This window comes from Typopeltis vanoorti, chromosome 1 (assembly GCF_054136105.1).
Source record: "Typopeltis vanoorti isolate ZY-2024b chromosome 1, IOZ_Tvanoo_1.0, whole genome shotgun sequence".
NCBI lineage: Eukaryota > Metazoa > Arthropoda > Arachnida > Uropygi > Thelyphonidae > Typopeltis > Typopeltis vanoorti.
In genome coordinates, this window is record NC_143549.1 from 183,411,630 (window position 1) to 183,431,262 (window position 19,633).

The following is a 19,633-nucleotide window of genomic DNA, read 5'->3' on the forward strand; positions in this document are numbered from 1 at the left end:
TACACCACTAGCTACCTTAAATCTTGCAGACTCGCATCTCCTGTATACCACATTTTGATATCTGTCAATCAGTCAGCCATCCTCTTATCCATGCTAATATTTGATAATCCAAACTCATAGTCTCCAATTTATGCAACAGTATTCCATGTCATATTCTGTCAATAGCCTTATCAAAGTCCAGATACTTCTGGAATTTGATAAGTATTCACCACAATCCAGAATAGTATATGAATAGTATTCACCACAATCCAGAATAGTATTTGAATAGTATTCACCACAATCCAGAAGTATCTGAAGACAAGTTCCACTTGTCTAACTCAATGGTAACATTATTATAGAATGTGAGCAAGTTGCTAAAACATACCTTCTCTTAGTAAATCCATGATGTTCACTGCAAAATAGAGATTCACTGTCAATCCAATTCTAAATGCAAGTTTTAACCAATACTATTTACTGGTTAAAAATTTATCACCAGTAAATAGTATTCACCACAATTCCTGAGATACCAATTGGTTGACAGTTGGATATATCGGTCTTTGTACCATCCGTTGTGCAATGGGATTACCATACATTCTTTCCATTTCTGCAGAATCTTCCTTGTTCAGAGACCTCAAATTATATAACCTGGTCAAAGGAATAGCCAGTTCAGCTGAACACTCTTTCAGCATCAATGCAGATATCCCATCAGTCCCTATTGCTGAATTCTTATTCAGTCTGTGCAACAGCTTTAATACCTCCTCTTCATACAACTGAGTTTCTTCATTCAGTGAAGAGGTAGCATTGAACTCAATGTTGCATACACCAGGTTGATATCTTTTAGCAAAATGGACATTCCTTAGTTGAACAACCTCTTCTGCATGTGTCACCCTCACACCATTTGCGTTCAGAAGAGTTATTCTTTCATATTCATTATTTCTTTTACTTGCAACATATTGATACAATTCTTGAGAGTTGTCTTTAGCTTGCGGAGCCAGTTTCTTTTCATACTCAGACTTTATATAAAATTAGCATTCCATACAACAGTAGTGGCTATTCTAGCCTGCTGCTTGTAACTTTTATAACAGACATCATCCTTATGCACACGGTATTCCTTCCACAACATCCCTTTCTTATGAATCTCTTGCTTAATAAGATTACACATCCTTTTGACTCCTACCCAATTTATTTTTCAAACTCTCAGAACACATTCTGATATTGCATCATTTAAGTATTTTTTAAATGATGCAATATCAGAATGTGTTCTGATATTGCATCATTTACAGTAAAAAGTGCCTTAGAAGACAAAAATATAAAATCTGATAATGGAGTCTTGACAGATAATTAATATTCAATATATGTTGTAATTTTCTCAAAAATAAGTTCAAACTGCAAGTAAATTGCTAAAACAAGACCGACCTTTACAAATCCAAGCTGACCATCAGAGAATCCAACATCCATCAATCTAATCATGTATTCTACTCTAATCAATCTCTCCAACACCTTGACTACAATTGCAGTTATACAGAGTGCTCTATAACTGGAAACTTCTATTCCAGAACCATGCTTGTAGAGTGGTACCTTTCTGCCTTTTTTTTCTCTCCTCCCACTCCTTAAAAATCTTACCCAAAGAATTAAATAACTATGTGAAGGACATAGCAAACTGTTTTGCACATCCCTTAAAAATATGTGATGACATTCAAGCTCACAGCCTCATTAACATCTAACCCGGTCACAATTATAGGAGCAATATGATATGCAGACTTTGTAATAAGCATCATTTCCACTAAATTTGCCTAACAGGACCGAGAAAACAGCATACAAATGAAAATAGCAAACGATGGCAAGTCTGGTCTACCTGATCATGTTCTGATGATCAACAGTATTACAGGTAGAAAAGGCTCTTGGGGAAAAAAAAAAAAAGCTAGGATGCTATTCATCAGTTCACCTTGAATCTGGACTATTTCCCCTTTGCTCAGATGTTCAGTTATAATCTCTCCTTCCCCAAACATTATCATCATGACTAGCAATGCCTTAAGCCTGAAGATATTACCTACACCAGAGCACAAAACCAGTTGCAACACAACCATCTGCCCTTTTTATTTTATTTTATTTTTTCTTTATAAAGGTCGAAAATGTGGAACCACCCATGAAAGGTTTTTTCCCTCAAATTAATTTTAAATATATATATTTTTTGTATTTTTACATGTCCAGAAACATGTCCTAATAAGCAGGGTGGTGATCTCACACTGGGTGATGAAATTCATTTCACATGTAAAGACAATCACAAACCTTTATGCCTATGGTTGTCAGCTGGAGGGTGGATATGCTCTCCACTTGACCAACTATTTATTTACAAAATTGCCAATTTATTTACAAAACTCTGGTTGTACATATATATATATATAGTTTTCTCAGTACATTAATGATATAATGGAAGATTTGAAGGAGAATTTTCAAGTTGTTTGTCAATGATGCCAAACTAGGGAAGGCAATAGCTGATAAAAGATAACATATGGTATATTCCGGTAATTAGACCACATTATTTTTAATAAGCTATATAAAACACAATGAATTAACAAAAGACCCGACAAGTTTCGTAAGTCATTTGACTTACATCTTCAGGGGTAAAAGTTAACTTAAAGTTTAAGATACAAAGAAAAGAGAAATTATTAGTAATAGTTCACTCTATACAGTTGTAGCCATCTGACTATTCATAAAATTAAAAATCAGAATGCAGATTCAAAGCAGTGCTGGATGATGCCACGTTCATAATGTCGGAGGTCTGACTGAGGTATATTTTTTTATTAAAGCTGACCAAACTTGGTGGAGAATTAATCCTTGATTTTTATTGCATTGTGTTGGTATTTTAAGCATGTTTGCAGCTTCTTTAAATTTCCTTATGTAACAGTTTTTTTTCTATGTACGACATGTTTATTTTCTGCCAGAGTACATTGTGGCCGGTGGAAGTGGTATGGAAAGCTAGACCTGATTTGTGTTCTCTTCTGTTTTGCACATCCTTTTGGTGTTCGCTCAAGCGAATTTCCCCATTTTATTGTTCTTGTGGCATCTGCTACGTAGGACAGACAGGAAGATCTGGGGAAATTCGCATGAACGAACACCAAAAGGATGTGCAAAACAGAAGAGAATGTCTCACCGAATGTCTTTAAACTCAGGATATCTGAATAAGATTATCAGTTTAATGAAAAAATTCAGGACTATCTACACTGATTTTGGTCATTAAGTATATGCACTCATTATCTTTAAGCCCAGGACTTTTTTTTTGCTCTCAGCTAAAGGGCACCAAGCAATCTGTCTATTAGCCTATCGATGAATCTTGATTTGTATGCTTATTAGTAGTATATTGCCACTGAGATTATTTACTGCGCATTTTTTACTTAATTTTTTAATTATTATGCTTTATTTTCACTATGTTGTAGGCTAGTTATAAAGTTTTGTTTTGTTTTTTCCAAAGGCTTTCACTTATCATCATCGTTGTGTTTACGCACTCTGCCATATGGACAAACTATAATAGTGACTGAAGTGTTGTGCTGCACTGTAACCTTACATTTAATTATAGTTATTTGACCTGAAAACAGGACAAGACCAAATCAATGAACACAAGAATACATATTATGGAAAACTGAACCTATTTTTAGGTTTCATCCCCAAGGGGGAAAAAAAAAACGATTTTTTGTCCACAGATGCTTTTCTTTAGTTCAAGTTATCATAAACATCTGACATTTTACAATTATTTTTAAAAGTTTTGAATGTGAATTGTTGGAAGTTTTTCCACTTGGTATTATAATTTAAAGATGGAAAGAAATTATATTCTTGGTTTAATCCTTTATTCAAGTGTAAGCAAACAAAGTTTGTGTCTGAACTATTATCAGGACTGGGCAACTTGTATAAAGATGCTAATCATTTCACATTGCTTGCCTTAGTATTCCATAATGCAAAACACATATCCCTATGGACATGTATAATGCTATGCATTATGGGAAGGGTCACTACCCAGACCAGTTTCAACCATTACTGAGGTATCATCATGACTTCTGCATTATTTCAACTTTGGTATCAGCTCTGGGTCTGGCTCCCGCTGATGAGATCTCAATAAAGGTTGAAACTGGTCTGGGTAGTGACCCTTCCCATAATGCATAGCATTATACATGTCCATAAGGATATATGCTTTGCATTATAGGATACTAAGGCAGGTGATGTGAAGTCATTAGCTTCTTTATATGAGTAGCCCAGTCTTGATAATACTTCAGGCACAAACTTTGTTTCCTTACACTTAGACAAAGGATTAAGCCATATAATTTCTTGGCACTTTGAATGTGAAGAATACTAGATTCCTACAATATGAGGGCCACAAATATTAATACTTTAGTAAAATGAAAGAGAGAGAGAGAGAAAGAAAAAAGAGCAGCTAATTTTTTTCTTTGTTGTTCTATCTCTAAATTGAAGTCTTTAAAGGACATAATGTACTGGAAATGAAGATAATCAAGTATGCTAGGGAAACATTTGATTAATACAGAAGAGAGTCCTTGGTGGGTAGGTGTGTGCACAAAAAAGAAACTGGAAAGATTTAATTTAAACGCAGGAATTTTTTTTTTTCATTGGTTTCAGTATTCAGAATTACCTGAATTACAAATTGAGAAGAATGAAAGTTTTACAAGAAGCTCGTGTTACTTAGCCTCTGCAAGTAATAACACTTAACAAAATAACAAGCAAGCCGAAATTTTGTCCTGGACCCCAAACATTATCTTTATCTAAAGTAACCAAGTGAAAACCATCAACAATATTAGAGAAATATGAGTAAATATTCTAAAATACAAAAAAGAACTAGGACTAAGTAGCTGTTAAAGAACTATGATAAATTAAACCAATAAGACATTCTATACAAAATTTAAAAAAAAATGTAAATACATGTTATGAAAAATTTATTCTTCCTTTTGTATATTCAAATTCTTACACTATACCTGTATAAGAGTTGCAGCATTACTAAGTTTTTTCCGTTTTTGACGAATCAGCCATGAACGAACACAAGTTTGAAGTTTTAATGCAGCTAGATTGCGCATCCTTAAGTAATGCAATGATGCACACTGAAAAACTTTAATCTGATGCCTAAGATTTAAATACCAGTTCCTTTGTAAGCAAGCTCGAAACCACCTCTATAAAAAGATTCGACATTTAATCGTTTAAGTTCTAATACTTTCAAATATGTACATTTTTATTTTAAAGAGAATACTATAATAAGAATGCAGATTCACTGTCAGCCCGATGGTATGTCTATTAATTAACCTAGGCCAAAATCAATTAAAACACCAGTTCCTAAAAGAAGCAATGCATTTAAACCTGTATTCCTCTAATTGGTTCTAATAAAAAACCTAAAAGTTACCTAAGTGCTGCATATCACTCCAACTATTACACAAAATGAATTTCAACTTAAATCTACAAAACTCTTGCCACACATTAAAATTAACTTATTTAGTTAAAGCTCTTCAAACAACAATTAAAATTTCTCCAGATACCTAACATAAAATCCAGATGTTTTTTGTTTTTGTTTTTTTGTCCAGCAAATTCACTCCAAACATATAAAAACTGCACTACTATTCTTTCTACGTTATAAGTTAATTAAGGAAGAGAGGGATGGGGACTAACAAAAGGATACATCCTTGAATAAAGTAAGTGCAAGAAAGAAAAACAGAATGCTACACCAAATATGTGTTATAAGTATGTGGTGTAGCATCTGTTTTTCTTCCTTGTGTTTCTTTTATTATCTGACAATTCCAAGGAGTTAGCATGGGAAGACATACCACTTTGCTACAATCACTGTCTCCCTTATTTAATCCTCCAACTGCATGACACTATAACCATTAACATACAGCGTCATCTATCACCTACCACTAGTATATAGTCTGTAAACTGTTCAAGAAAGAATGTATCCTTTGTTATCATGTGACACCTTAAGGAGTCCAAAGACTCATCGAGGGAACACCTACTCTACAACTCTTCGTCTCCACCACTCAATCCATCAACAACAAACCGCAACTACCATCATCTATACCAACGCCATCTACCACCCATCACTACCACTAGTATTTTCACAGACAATGACAGACATCCATGCCCACGGCAGGATTCAAACCCACAGCCTTTTCGCTGGAGAGTAGATATGCTAACCACTTGCCAACCAGGCTGACTAGTTGGCCAATCTCCTCTTCCTTAATCAACCTCTAATGTAGAAGGAATAGCAGTGCAATTTTTACATGCATGGAGTGAATCTGTTGAATAAAAACATGGCAGATTCACTTGAACAGATTCGAAGTTAGGTGCTGGAGAAATTTGTTCAGTGAGAGAATGGAATTGCAAAAGCAGGGAAACTATTATAGGAATACAGGTGGGCATTGTGTACAGACCCCCACCCCCCTCTTGAGAAGAACAAGAAAGAAAATGAAAATACTCATTAAAAGATGCAAGGCATGAGAATATTGTAATACATGTATGCTAATGCCAGAAGCAACACATACAAGGTTGAGTTTGTTTTATTAGCTTGACTTGGCCATAATTATTGATAGGTTAGTGAGAATTGTTAATGGACGAACCTAGCTAAAGTGAAGTCATCTTCCCTGATGCAGTTTTGGATTACTTCCTCACTTGTGATGAAAAATGGATCTTGTACTCTAACAGGAAGGAAACTTAACATTGGTTGTCACCAAACGATCACCGCACACTTCAAAGGAATCGCTTCATCCCCAGAAGACTATGATTTGTGTGTGGTGGACTGGAGCCAGTACTGTCCACAACGAGTTTCTCGCTGCAGGCCAAACAATTATGGCCGAAATCTACTCGATGTAGGATGTGTTACTTCAGAAACAGCCAGGACTGGTTAATCAGAAGAAAGTGCTATTCTTACAGGACAACACAAAATCTCATACTGCAAAACTTACCAGTGAGAAGATTTGTGCTTTAGGATGGGAGATACTCCCTCATCCTCCATATTCTCCTGACATTTCTCCAAGTGATTATCACCTTTTTTGGCACATTAGACAATCACATGCGAAATAGACAGGTGTGCAAATAAAACAGAGATTGAAGTGGAGGTTGCTAGGTGTTATTACTTCTGAAGACAAAACGTTATATAAGAGAAGAATCTCCAAACTTGCATCTCGTTAGGAAAGAGTTGTAGATTGTGAAAGTGCTTATATTAATGAATAAAACATTTTATAAAAATTTATGCAGTTGTTTAACTTTTATTATGAAATACTACACGAACTTTTTTGGTTCATGCAGTTTTTCATATGGATAAGTTAGCAGAGATTGAGATAAACAATCCATAGTTTTGCTGATGATGGTGCACTTCATTTATCCTACTCTTTCAACAAGCCATGTAGTTTTCAGACATCTCACGCTTCAAGATCATCTGCAACCATACCTTCAACATTATCTCTATATCATTCTTCAATGGAGGATAGCCTGATCACCTTAAATGCTGCCAAAGAGCAGTCTTGCCTTTTCTCTTGTAAAAGGATTCTCATCTTACTGTTGTTACCATTAGTAATACACACATTGCTAGACAAGATCAGATCTCCCCCCTGAATCTCTGAATTGACATTATCTTATAGCCTCTAAAAAGTGGTATTTTTCTGCTGATGCTATTTTTCAAACACCAATAATCCTACATAAAATACTGTTCGCATGTTTGGGCACCTGAAACTGATCTAGAAATTCATAATCTGTCCAGAGAAGAGCAATTTAGCTAATAGACTGAATTTTTTTTCACAAACTCGCATCAATTTCTATCTCACAGGTGCATTCTGTCTCTTCTACAGATTCTTCCATGGTCAATGCTCAAGGGAATTGGCAACATCATTCCTCCATTTTCTGTTGGGCTCATTAACACAAGACCAGCAGCTGCTTATTTCTTTTCAGTACAACTGCAAACACATCAAACTGGCTTCTCCTCTTCCTCATTTATTCCTTCTACTTTCATTCTCTGGAACAGCCTTACTCATGTTTGTCAACAACTTTTAATTCTGCAAGAAAAATGTCAATAGGTTTCTTCCTTCTCAATCTTCACCTGCTTTCCACACATGGCACTGCTGTGCTATAAATTCTTCTGTCTCCTATATGGGATAATTAAACACGTCCTGATGGAATCTCACCAGTTGTGATGCTGAGCTAACATCTATTCTTTATCATCTATATGGTATATTATACTCAAGCAGGCATTTATTCTACAGCATGGAAGAAAGCCTATATACAACTAATTCCAAAAAAGTTATAAGGGTATACCATCAAACTATACCTATTGCTCTCAGTTTTGTCCAAAGTAATAAGTCCTAAACAGTTAACTTCTTTGACATTTAGAGAACTGTTAACTAATCATGTGACCGACCAAGATATATTTTATCAATCAAGATCCACAGCAGATTTCCTGGCTTACGTCTCCCATCTCTATATAGATGCCATGGAAAGGTTTGGAGAAATCCTGCACATGCTTGGATTAAAAAAACTGCATACAGGAAAGGAAATGAATAAATATATATGTCCATTTCAACACATATTAGAAACCAATAATTAAGGAGAATCCTATTTTATTTGGTATATTTAAATTAATGATGGGTATAAATATGTGAACCAACATTAATGAGACGTGAACTATGTGAGAATGACTGGCTCATATATGGCAGGGAAAGAATACGTGTGAACAAAAATACTTTCATTAGACACCCACATATTACTAATTCTTAACACTTATGGTGTTCTGTGTGTTTGATAAGATGTATTATGAATTATATCATCCTATAATCTCTAGCAATGCCTGTTTGCATTTATAATGAGCATAAAAAACTTACAAGGAGAGGAAAAGAGATTTTTTTGTGAAACATAAATAAACTGGTGTCCAAAAACTAATGACAAACTACATCTTTACCAGTACATGAAAAAAATTTTTTATGACTACAGCCATTGTGAACAAAAATTATTGCAAGCATACTAATATTACACATAAAATGTGTTATAAATACAAATTAAATTGCAATAAGTCGATGACAAAAGTTACAAATTTCCTAAGGACATTGTTATGGAATTAATGTACAGTGCTTACAAAAAACTATGTGAAGAGACATTCTGGTATGGTATATATCCACCTTGAAATGTGATGTAGCTCTCACAACATTGTATCATGCTGAGCACTAAGTGATTCAGGAGTTCTTGAGGCAAACTGACTCTTCCTTCAGAGCAGCAAGTCATATCCCTGTTGCATCCCAAATGTGTTCTATTGGGTTGAGATCTGGAGAGTGTGCTGGCAATTTGATTCAATTAATATCCTCAGTAAAAAGTGAATATGATGCAAAAGAACTTTATTGCAATACCGTTTGCCAGTCATAGTTCCTTTTCAGTACTTGTAGCTCAATGCATCCGTTAAGCGCAATGACTATCCACACTATGACCCGAGCACCACCGTACCTATCCCTCTCAAGAACATTCTTGCAATGGTGAGTAGTACCACTTTCAAGCTAGATCAGGTGATGTATGGAATTGGAGGAAAGACTAAAATAACTCATCTGTAAAGATTACATTAGCCCATGGCATCTCGTCCAATTTTTATGGATACAAGAATGCAGACTAAAGGCCTTCAGGCCTATTGTCATCAATGTCTTGCCATAGTTTGTAGAGATATCTACATATCTGTGCTTGAATGGAGCTGAATTGCAAGCTGACCTCCAAGATGCATGGATTACATTTGCTGTCATAATCAAAAATCTGCCTTTATGCTCTGTGGTAGAGCGAGGGCAAGCTCTCAGCAAAAGTCTGGAATATATTCCATTGGTTTGAAACACAGCCCAAAAGCCTGGATACAATGCTATGTGAGATTCCAAACTCATTGGAACAGCCTCCTCAATACAGGATACAAAATTTATGCAAAAAATGTTAACAAACAGATTAATATCTTATATAGAATCACAGCTGGGAGAAGTACAGAATGGATTTCATAAGGGAAGATTATGTATAGATTCAGCTTTTATATTAATAATAATTATAGAAAAACATAGAGAATACAATATTGAAATGCACACACATAGCTTTTATTGATTATATAAGAGCATTTGACAAAATTCTGAGAAATAAACTATGGGAAATTCTAAAGGAATATCACAATCCAAACCAACTATACAATGCTTTACTAAACATATACCATAATAATGAAATAGCAATAAGGCAAAATTATTACCTACTTGGAAATCAATAAATAGAAGAGTCCATCGAGGCTGTCCTTTATCACCCATATTATTTAACATATATATGGCCAATATTATCAAAAAATGAAGAGAAATAAATACATGCAGCTTCCAAATTAATCAACATACAAAAATAGACACATTACTCTGCTGATGATCAGACCATCTTTGGAAAGACCGAAGATAAACTGCAGAAATCAATTTATAATTTAAATAACATTATACAACAGTATGGCCTAGAAATGTCAATGGAGAAAACTAAATTCATGGCTTTTTATGGAAATAACCATGTCAGAAGTAAAATAGTAATAAATAATAAAATAATTTAGCAAGTTAATAATTTTGAATACCTAGGCTGTAAACTATCTTACTTACGTAAATGAAATAGATATTGATTTTAAGATGACTAATTTTATAAAAATCACTGGAGTAATTAACAAAACCTTTAGACCTAATTATGTACAGAAACACACAAGAGTCTACAAAATAATACCCAAACCTACACTATTATACGGAAGTGAGATCTGGACCTTCGGAGAAAGGGATATACAGAGAAATCAGGCAACAGAAATAAAATTCCTTACGAAAACAGAAAAACTTACCTTATTAGATAAAAAAAAAAAGTGAAATAATTAAAAATGTTAAAATCAATCCCATAAACAGACCCAATGATTAAATATAGGAAAAACTGGCTAGACCACATAGCAAGAATGCAGAGAGAAAGATTACCAAAAAAGATTTTAGCATATAATCCTAGAGGAACAAGGAACAGGGGGCAACCAAGAAGAAGATGGACTGAGTCTGGAACGGACCACTTGGCCTAGAACCTGGATAGGAAGACGACGAAGATGACGAACATCACTAAAAACATATTCTACAATGAACTGTGGATAAAAGAATGCAGACTACAGGTCTTCAGGCCTATTGTCACAGATGTCTTGCCACAGTTTATCGAGATATCCACATACCTGTGCTTGAATAGAGCTGAACTGCAAGTTGACCTCCAAGATGCATTGATTATGTTTGCTGTCATAACCAAAAATCTGCCTTTGTGCTCCATGGTAGAGTTTGGGCAACCTCTTAGCAAACATCTGGAACATATTCCATTGGTTTGAAATGCTGCCCAGAGCCTGGATACAATGCTATGCGAGATTTCAAACTCTTTGAGAGATCAGTAATTCTACAGCCTTCTTCGAGCTTTCCAATAATTCTTCCCTACATGAAATCATCTACATCAGGGGTGTCCAATCTCTGCCCCACATGTGGCCTCATAAGATCTTAAAATTTTAACATTATTATGTGATTTTTAGCAATATTTTTCATGACTCTATTGTGTGATGCTCGAGCACAGACTGCATGGGTGACAACAGAACACTGTGTAGGGAAGGGTACAGTGCTAACTTCTCCCCCTGAGCCTTAGTCAGTCAAATTGAAACCTGCGTGTATTGGACATTACATGCGCTTGTGCAACTTGCCTAGTAAGCCACAGCAATTACCAATAATAATATTTCAATTTACTTACACATGCATGTTCCTATGAAGATGGGCATTTATTCATTAAACAGATATATAGGAATTCTTTTTTAATTATTAAACTTGAACTTCTTGTGTTATTTCTTAAATAATTTAACAAGTTAAAATAATTTTTTAGCAGCTGTGATATAGAAAGTACAAAAATTTATCAAATAGTTTTTTTTGCTCATGATATTGTTATAATTGCATTTACAACAACGCTAATACTAAAAAATCAATGGCTATTTAATTATTATTTTTTTTTTACCCCAGCATGCATTCAACATTGTCTCAAAAGAAAGCAGAACAAAAAATCATGGATGAAAGAAGAGTGTTCAATAAAAAATGGACAAATGGGCACTTTTTTGTCGAGAAAAATAAGGCACTATGCTTGATTTGTTTGGAAATCATGTTAGTTTTTAAAGATTATAATTTGAAAATACATTATACGCAAAGACATGCTGCCAAATTCGATGTATATCAAGGAATGTTTCATAAAGACAAAATAGAGGAACTGAAAGAAAGTCTGTCATCTCAACAAAGTTTTTTTTTTCAAGGAAGTTACAACTCAAACAGACTATTATAAAAGCTAATTATGTGGTAGCAAGTCTGATTGCAAAAAAATCAAAACAAGTTACTGATGGTGAGTTTATTAAATAATGAATAGAAAGTGTTGCTTGGGGGAGACCGGACTCCTACCAGGTGAGTCTCTTGGGTGGCGGATGAGGGAAGCCCCAACGGGTTGCTTTGAATAAGGAGCTGTGGACCAAAGAGTGTGGCAGAGGAAAGGCAAGCCGGCCACACTAAAATGCCAAAACCTTCCATGGATTAAACGATTACTGGGAATACATCTCGCACTACCGTGTACGAGGTAGCCGACACGTCAACACGAGCCTCACATAGTGTTGGTGAGAAATCTTCTATGTGGTCAGCAAAATGTGATAAGCATATAGCTACTGTAAATATCAGATCTCTATACAAAGCAGGAAAACTCCAAATTCTACAAGAGAATCTGAAAAGGATAAAGTGAGATATCATAGGAATCTCAGAAACTCACTGGACAGGAGAATGATGCTTAAACATACCAAAGGGCAAATTATTCTATTCAGGAAGAAGAGACAATGTGCATAGAGAAGGAGTTGCAATCCTAATAAAACAAAATATTACTGCAAGTGTAACAGATATTAAGCCTATCTCATCCAGAATAATAGGAATTAGACTAAAAGCCAAAGAAAAAGCACTACACATAAAGATTATCCAGATTTACGCGCCAGATGCAAGTCACAATCAAATTCGAACTATTCTACAATGATCCCCAAAAAGAAATAGATAATACGAACTCCAGAGACATCTTACTCATAATTGGAGATTTCAATGCTAAGATCAGAACTTTCAGAGAAGAGCTAAAAGACGTAATGGGGAAATTTGGAATTGGAACCGAAAATGAAAGGGGAGAAACTATGCTCAATTTCTGCAAAGAAAACAACCTTGTCATCTCAAACACAATGTTTTACCATAGACCTAGTTTTAAATGTGCTTAGACCTCACCAGACAGAGAAATACGAAATTGTATAGATTATATCCTAATTAGAAGTAAATGGAAAACCTCAATCAAAAATGTAAGAACGCTCAAAAACCTAGATCTGGATACAGACCATAAACTCCTTTCTGCAACAATGCATATAAAATTCAAAATGAACTACAAAAGAAATAGCATTGATAAACTCCACATGGAAAAGTTAAAACATAACCAAATAAGATTAGACTACATTAGGAAAACTGAAGAAATAAATAGGACTCAAATAGATGAAACAAAAATCTTTGGAAAACAGGAAAAGAAATGTTAACTCGGCAAGGGAAACTTTAGGAATTTATGAGACCCAATAATAAATGGATAACATCTGAAATATTAGAAAAATGTGAAAAAAAAAGAAAACTAAAAACAAAAATAAACAGACATACCTCAGAAGAAGAGACAATGTACATAGAGGAGTTGCAATCCTAACAAAACAAAATCTCAAAACAAGAAGAAATACAAACAATTCAAAAATGAAATTGATAAACTCTGCAGACTGGCTAAAGAAAACTGGCTAAACAAAAAGCAGAAAAATGCAATGAGGCATATAAACACCATAACTCAAAAACATTACATAACACAATTAAAGAAGTTACAAAAACTTTTTACCACTATCACTAACAATGATCAACCATCAAGGCGAGGAAACAGGAAATCCAAATGCGATAAAGGCAATATGGATGGAACACTATCAAGAAACCTTTAAGAATGAAAGCAATAACTATCTAATAACAAAGCCCACACTAACAGTTGACATGACACCTTAATGATTCTTCCATCGGAAGTGGAGAATGCTAAAGCAAATGAAATCTGACAAAGCACCAGAGATAGACCAAATTCCAACAGAACTCTGGAAAGAAGGAAAGCAAACAACTTTAAAATTCCTTACCACACTTTTCAACAAAGTCTTTAAATCAGGAGAAATACTAGATGATTGGAGAACAGGAATTATCATACCAGTTTATGAGAAAGGTGATAAGAAAAATTGTAAAAAGTACAGACCAATCACATTACTCAGCCATGTTTACAAAATATTTACAAGAGTCTTACAGAACAGAATAAAGAGCACATACGAGATCATCCTTAGTGAAGAATGATCTTATATGGCAGGCTTCAGAAAGAATCGCTCCATGCTGGATCATATCTTCATAATACAAAGACTAGCAAAATTATACTGGGAACATAACAAAAATATCTATTACTGTTTTATAGAATTTAAACAGGCATTCGACTCAATAAACAGAGTAACCTTATTAAAATAGAAACAAATCGATGAAGATACCCTAAACTTTTTAGAAAAATATTATAATCTCACAGAAGCAATAATTAAATTCAATAGTATAACAACAGATAAAATAAACATCAGTAAAAGAGTAACCCCCCCCCCACACCTTTTTAACATCTACCTAGAGGATATGGTTAACCAAACCTTGGAAGGACAAAAAGGGGTCAACCTAAATGGTTATAACCTTAATAACATAAAATACGCAGATGACATTGCAATGATAGCAGACAAAAAGAAAAAATGGTGAACCTAATAACCAAACTAAACAATACAGCTAAAGAATACAGCATGACCATAAATACAGACAAAACAAAAATGGACCTTTACAGCACTCTTTTCCTCCATTTCTGGAGGAAAGAGTGCTGTAAAAGGAATTAGAGATGATAAAGGTGACATGAAAACTGGAGCAAAAGATATCCTTGATGTATGTAGTAATTACTTTGAAAAATTGCTAAATGAAACAATCAGTGACAACACAGTGGTAAAAAACACTGACCAGGCATGCAATCAGAATACATATCCATACTTGAAGTAGAAAAAGCCATCAAAAGCCTGAAATGTAAAAAGGCAGCAGGAGTGGCTTGAGAAAGTTTCCTGTTTGGTCGTCTCTAGAGCAGGTTTTCCAGACCAGATAAAAATGAATCAAAATTACAACGAAAAGTAAACAACCAAAATGTTAAAAAACATTTCCTAGCCAGCCCATTGTTTACAGCTATAATACATCAGTACTATAGCTGTACAGCCTTTCGTCAGTAGTAGCCATAAAAAAATATACACCACCCATCCACCCACCAAAAAAACAGTGGAACAACTGTGCAACGTAGCTGCACTTTTTCTTCCCAGAAGGTGATTCAGAACATCACAGATACAAAGCAACTGCTTCAGATCATTTATAATTTTTTTTTATAATAAGAATAGTGAAATTTATGAATCAGAAATTTTGTGAGGTTTGGGATAATAATGTGGAATTAATTTACAAAATTACTGCATCCACCTATAAAAAGAAAAAGAATTACTATTTATCACCTATAAAATTGTTTCTTCTTAAAGAAACAATTCTCAGAATTATTCAAAAGAATGGAACTGGAAATTTCTGACTTAAACTAGATTATTGCTTGTAGCTCTTTAGTGAAACTTCTGAGAATTGTTTCTTCTTAAAGATCACAATCATGATGAATAATCTCACGTAGCTTTCAGCCTGGTGATGTTAAGATCATTGTCTAGTGTATCTAAGGATTACTGTCTAGTAACTAGAAAGGATTATTATATATGTTATTAAAGATCTCAGATTTCAGAAATGGCAACAATCAGTGTAATAATTGAGATTTAGTTTTAGGGGATAGAAGAACACAGTAAATAATATTATGAAAAGATAACATGAAATCTATTTGTAAAAATTAAAATAATTTGAACTGTTTATTATCTGCTAAAACAACTGGTGCCAAGCAAAGAAAACAAGGTTTGGAATAATCAACCTAAAGCAATAAGAAAATAGACAAAATGAATTTATTTATAATTAATTTTCTGGTGTGGATAGAAAATGTAATTGAAATATCTGAAAATGAATGAATGAATAAAATTTTTATTATTAACACTCAAGTACTGCAAATGAAAATAGGATAATAGATAATAGGAATAAAAAACAGAAAATAGAAATAGATTAGAAGGAAAAGCACAATGTGTGTAACCAAGAGATGTGGCCAAACTGGTTACTATAAAAATAACCATAGGTGATACATAGTCACTTCCTACAATGAATTGTGTGGACATGATCCCAAAGCTAAGCAAGGACCCAGTCCAGGCCAACAATTATCATCCCATTGCTCTAACTAGCTGTCTTTGTAAGGTCTTGAAAAAAATGGTATAAGCAAGGCTTTTCTGGTACTTAGAAAGCAAGAAACTTTCCAAGACACAATTCTTTCCAATGCTTTTATAGACACCAATCAACATTTGGTTCATTTAGAAACCTGTATAAGAAATGCTTTCCTGAAATGAGAATATGTGGTTTCAGTGTTCTTTGACATGGAAAAAGCCTATGACAGCCTGGAGATATGGCATCTTAAAAGACTTGTTTAATCTTAGACACCTTCTTGATTTTATTAAGAACTCTATCCATCCATGTGTTCCAAGTCCAAGTGGGAAGCATGTTATCTCATCCATATCATCAAGAAGAGAGGTTTCTTCAAAGCCTAAACCTTTTTGCTATTAAAGTGAACTAAAATACTGAACAGCTTCCTTCCACAGTAGGCAATTGCGTTTTTTTTTGTCAATGATTTCATAATTTACTGTCACTCCTGCAATATGAGGGGCATTGAAAGACAACTTCAAAAGCAATCAATTGTCTCTCATCATGGGATCTTTGTCATGGGTTCAAGTTATCTGCCAAAAAACCATCTGTGTGCACTTCTGCTGGAAACAAACTTTCCACTCCAATCCTGATTTAAAAATGGGACAAACTAAAATTGATACATAATATTGGATTTATTGGACCATAGTTTTGATAAACATTTATACATATCGTCGACTAGTTTCGCCAGCTGTGTCTGTCTGGCTTTGTCAAGACAAGAAAGGTTATACTCATATAAATGCAAAAACAAAAGAATGCAGTAACGACTTAAAAAACAGTTAAACAAATTGGAGAGCACAAGTGATATCAAAAGGATAAAGCGTGAAGACTTAGTCATTGCTATTGTCATTTACGTTATTGTTATTGTCATTTACGTATCATCCATCGTCATACCCTATGCTGGCTCAGTCTCCACCAAAATAGTAAGAATTATGAAGCCTTTTAACATCAGAGTTGTTTTTAAACCTACGATAACTACAGGACAGTTATTAAGATCCCTTAAGGATAGCTTTCTACAAATATGCAGGTGTTTACAGCATACCATGTACATGTGGACTGACTTACATAGGCCAAACTTCGCGAAGCCTAGGAGATATCAATAATAACAGAACAGACACCTCAGGGTGAGCACATCATTTCTCAACTTCAAACCATTCAATAGAATTGGCACAACAGCTCCATGCCATATATCGAAGAGGATTACAGAAGTAGAACCTTTAAAGAAGCTGCAGTTGTCCTATGGACAGGAAAACCTCAATAGAAACTAGAGAATAATATTAAAAGACATTTGGAAAAATCTATTAAATTCATTAAGTCTAGCAGAACTAAATTATGCGAAAAATTATAAAACGCGACTTAATAACAATAACTAAGTCTTCACGCTTTATGCTTTTGATGTCATGGGTGCTCTCCAATTTGTTTAACTGTTTTTTAAGTCGTTACTGCATTCTTTTGTTTTTGCATTTAATATTAGTATAACCTTTCTCGTCTTGACAAAGCCAGACAGACACAGCTGGCAAAACTAGTCGACGATTGTATAAATGTTTATCAAAACCATGGTCCAATAAATCCAATATTATCTATCGATTTTAGTGAAAAGGACCAAATAATAACTATCATAATGGAACAAACTATGATTCTTGTAGTTTCAGAGGCTAAGTTTTTGGGATTCATCTTTGATAGAAAGCTCACTTTCTTTACACACATTCGTCATCTTCAAGATAAGTGCAATAAAGCATTGAACATCCGCTGCATTCTATCCTCTACTGAACAGGGCACTGATCAATGTTCCTTGCTGCACATTTATCGTGTACTTCTATGTTCAAAGCTTGATTATGGGTCTCAGGTTTACAGTTCTGCAAGGGAGAGTACGTGCTGGTGGCTGGACCCAATCCAGGGCATCCAATTAGCTACCAGTGCTTTTTGCACATCACCCAATCAAATGAACCTCCTCTATCACTTAGATGAAAACATTTTTCTTTTAATTATGCCCTAAAATAAAGTTTTTTCCAGATTACCCTATATGGACTAGTCTCTTTTCTCTACATTGGCAGGTCCTATGTCATACACATCAGACTGCCATCCGTCCTTTTGGTATGCAAGTTAAAGAGGCTATGGAAGCTATTGGAATGAGTGTTGACAACATTACCTGTGCCAAACAAAATGGCATTCCTCCATGGCAGGCTTGCACCTCATCCTACAACCTCTCACTTTGTCAAGTACAGAAATCTCATACACCCTCATCTGTCTACCTTCAATTGTTCAATTCACAGAGCAGCCCATTCTGATTTCTTGTCCATCTATAATGATGGTTCAAGATCAGAGAGCTCTGTTGGCTGTGCTGTTTTGTTTCCTAACATTACGATCTCCAACCAGATCCCACTCAACTGCAGTAACCATACAGCTGAGTTGCACGCCATTCAGCTTGCATATCAAAGAACACTCAGACCAAAAAATGTATAATTTATACAGACTGAGTTCTTTACAAGCCATCTCATCCCCAGTGTATAATCCACATCCAATGCTTGGTGAGGTGCTTCAACTCTTGTACAAAACAAAGATCCTTCATTTCAATGTCGGTTGTGTTGGATTCCCACAGCCACATTGAAATTTAGGGAAATGACATCGCAGATGCAGCTGCTAGATCAGCTCATGCTTTCTCAACATACTGTTTACCAGTCCTTTATACTGACTACACACACAGGTTATAAAATGAAAGTTCAAGTTCAATATCAATACTCCTGGCAGGAAGCACTGATGAACAAGTTGCATGAGATTAAGCCTAAAATTAAGCACTGGCAGTATAGTCAACGTAGAAACAAAAGAGAGGAAGTTGTTCTTGTTAGGCTCTCATAGGTCATGGGTGTTACATGAGACATGAAACACCTGTCTTACCATTAGTCATATTCTGGTGGAGTGCGAAGGCTTCACATGAGAAATGACATTTTTACTTATATGGCCGAGCTCTAACACTCAGCCAGATGTTATCAGACTCAGAGAGACTGCATGACATTTTTAGATTTTCATAAAACATTTATTTATTCAAAGACAATTGATTATGAATTTGTTTATATGTAGATACCATGTAGATACTAAACTATGTACACACACACTTTATTTACTTATCTTCTTATAACTTTGTACATATATTTTACATTGTTTACTAATTTACCTTCTTGTAACTATTTATT

The 19,633-nt window shown here is 34.6% G+C and overlaps 1 protein-coding gene across 1 annotated transcript in view; it reads right to left on the reverse strand.

The window, feature by feature from the left end:
- LOC150110692 (uncharacterized) overlaps positions 1-19,633 on the reverse strand; it is a 464,373-nt gene that overhangs the window by 98,931 nt on the left and 345,809 nt on the right. The window contains exon 19 of the mRNA XM_090405298.1: positions 4,959-5,150. Coding sequence (XP_090261424.1) covers positions 4,959-5,150 — 192 coding nt within the window. The remainder of the gene's footprint in view (positions 1-4,958; positions 5,151-19,633) is intronic.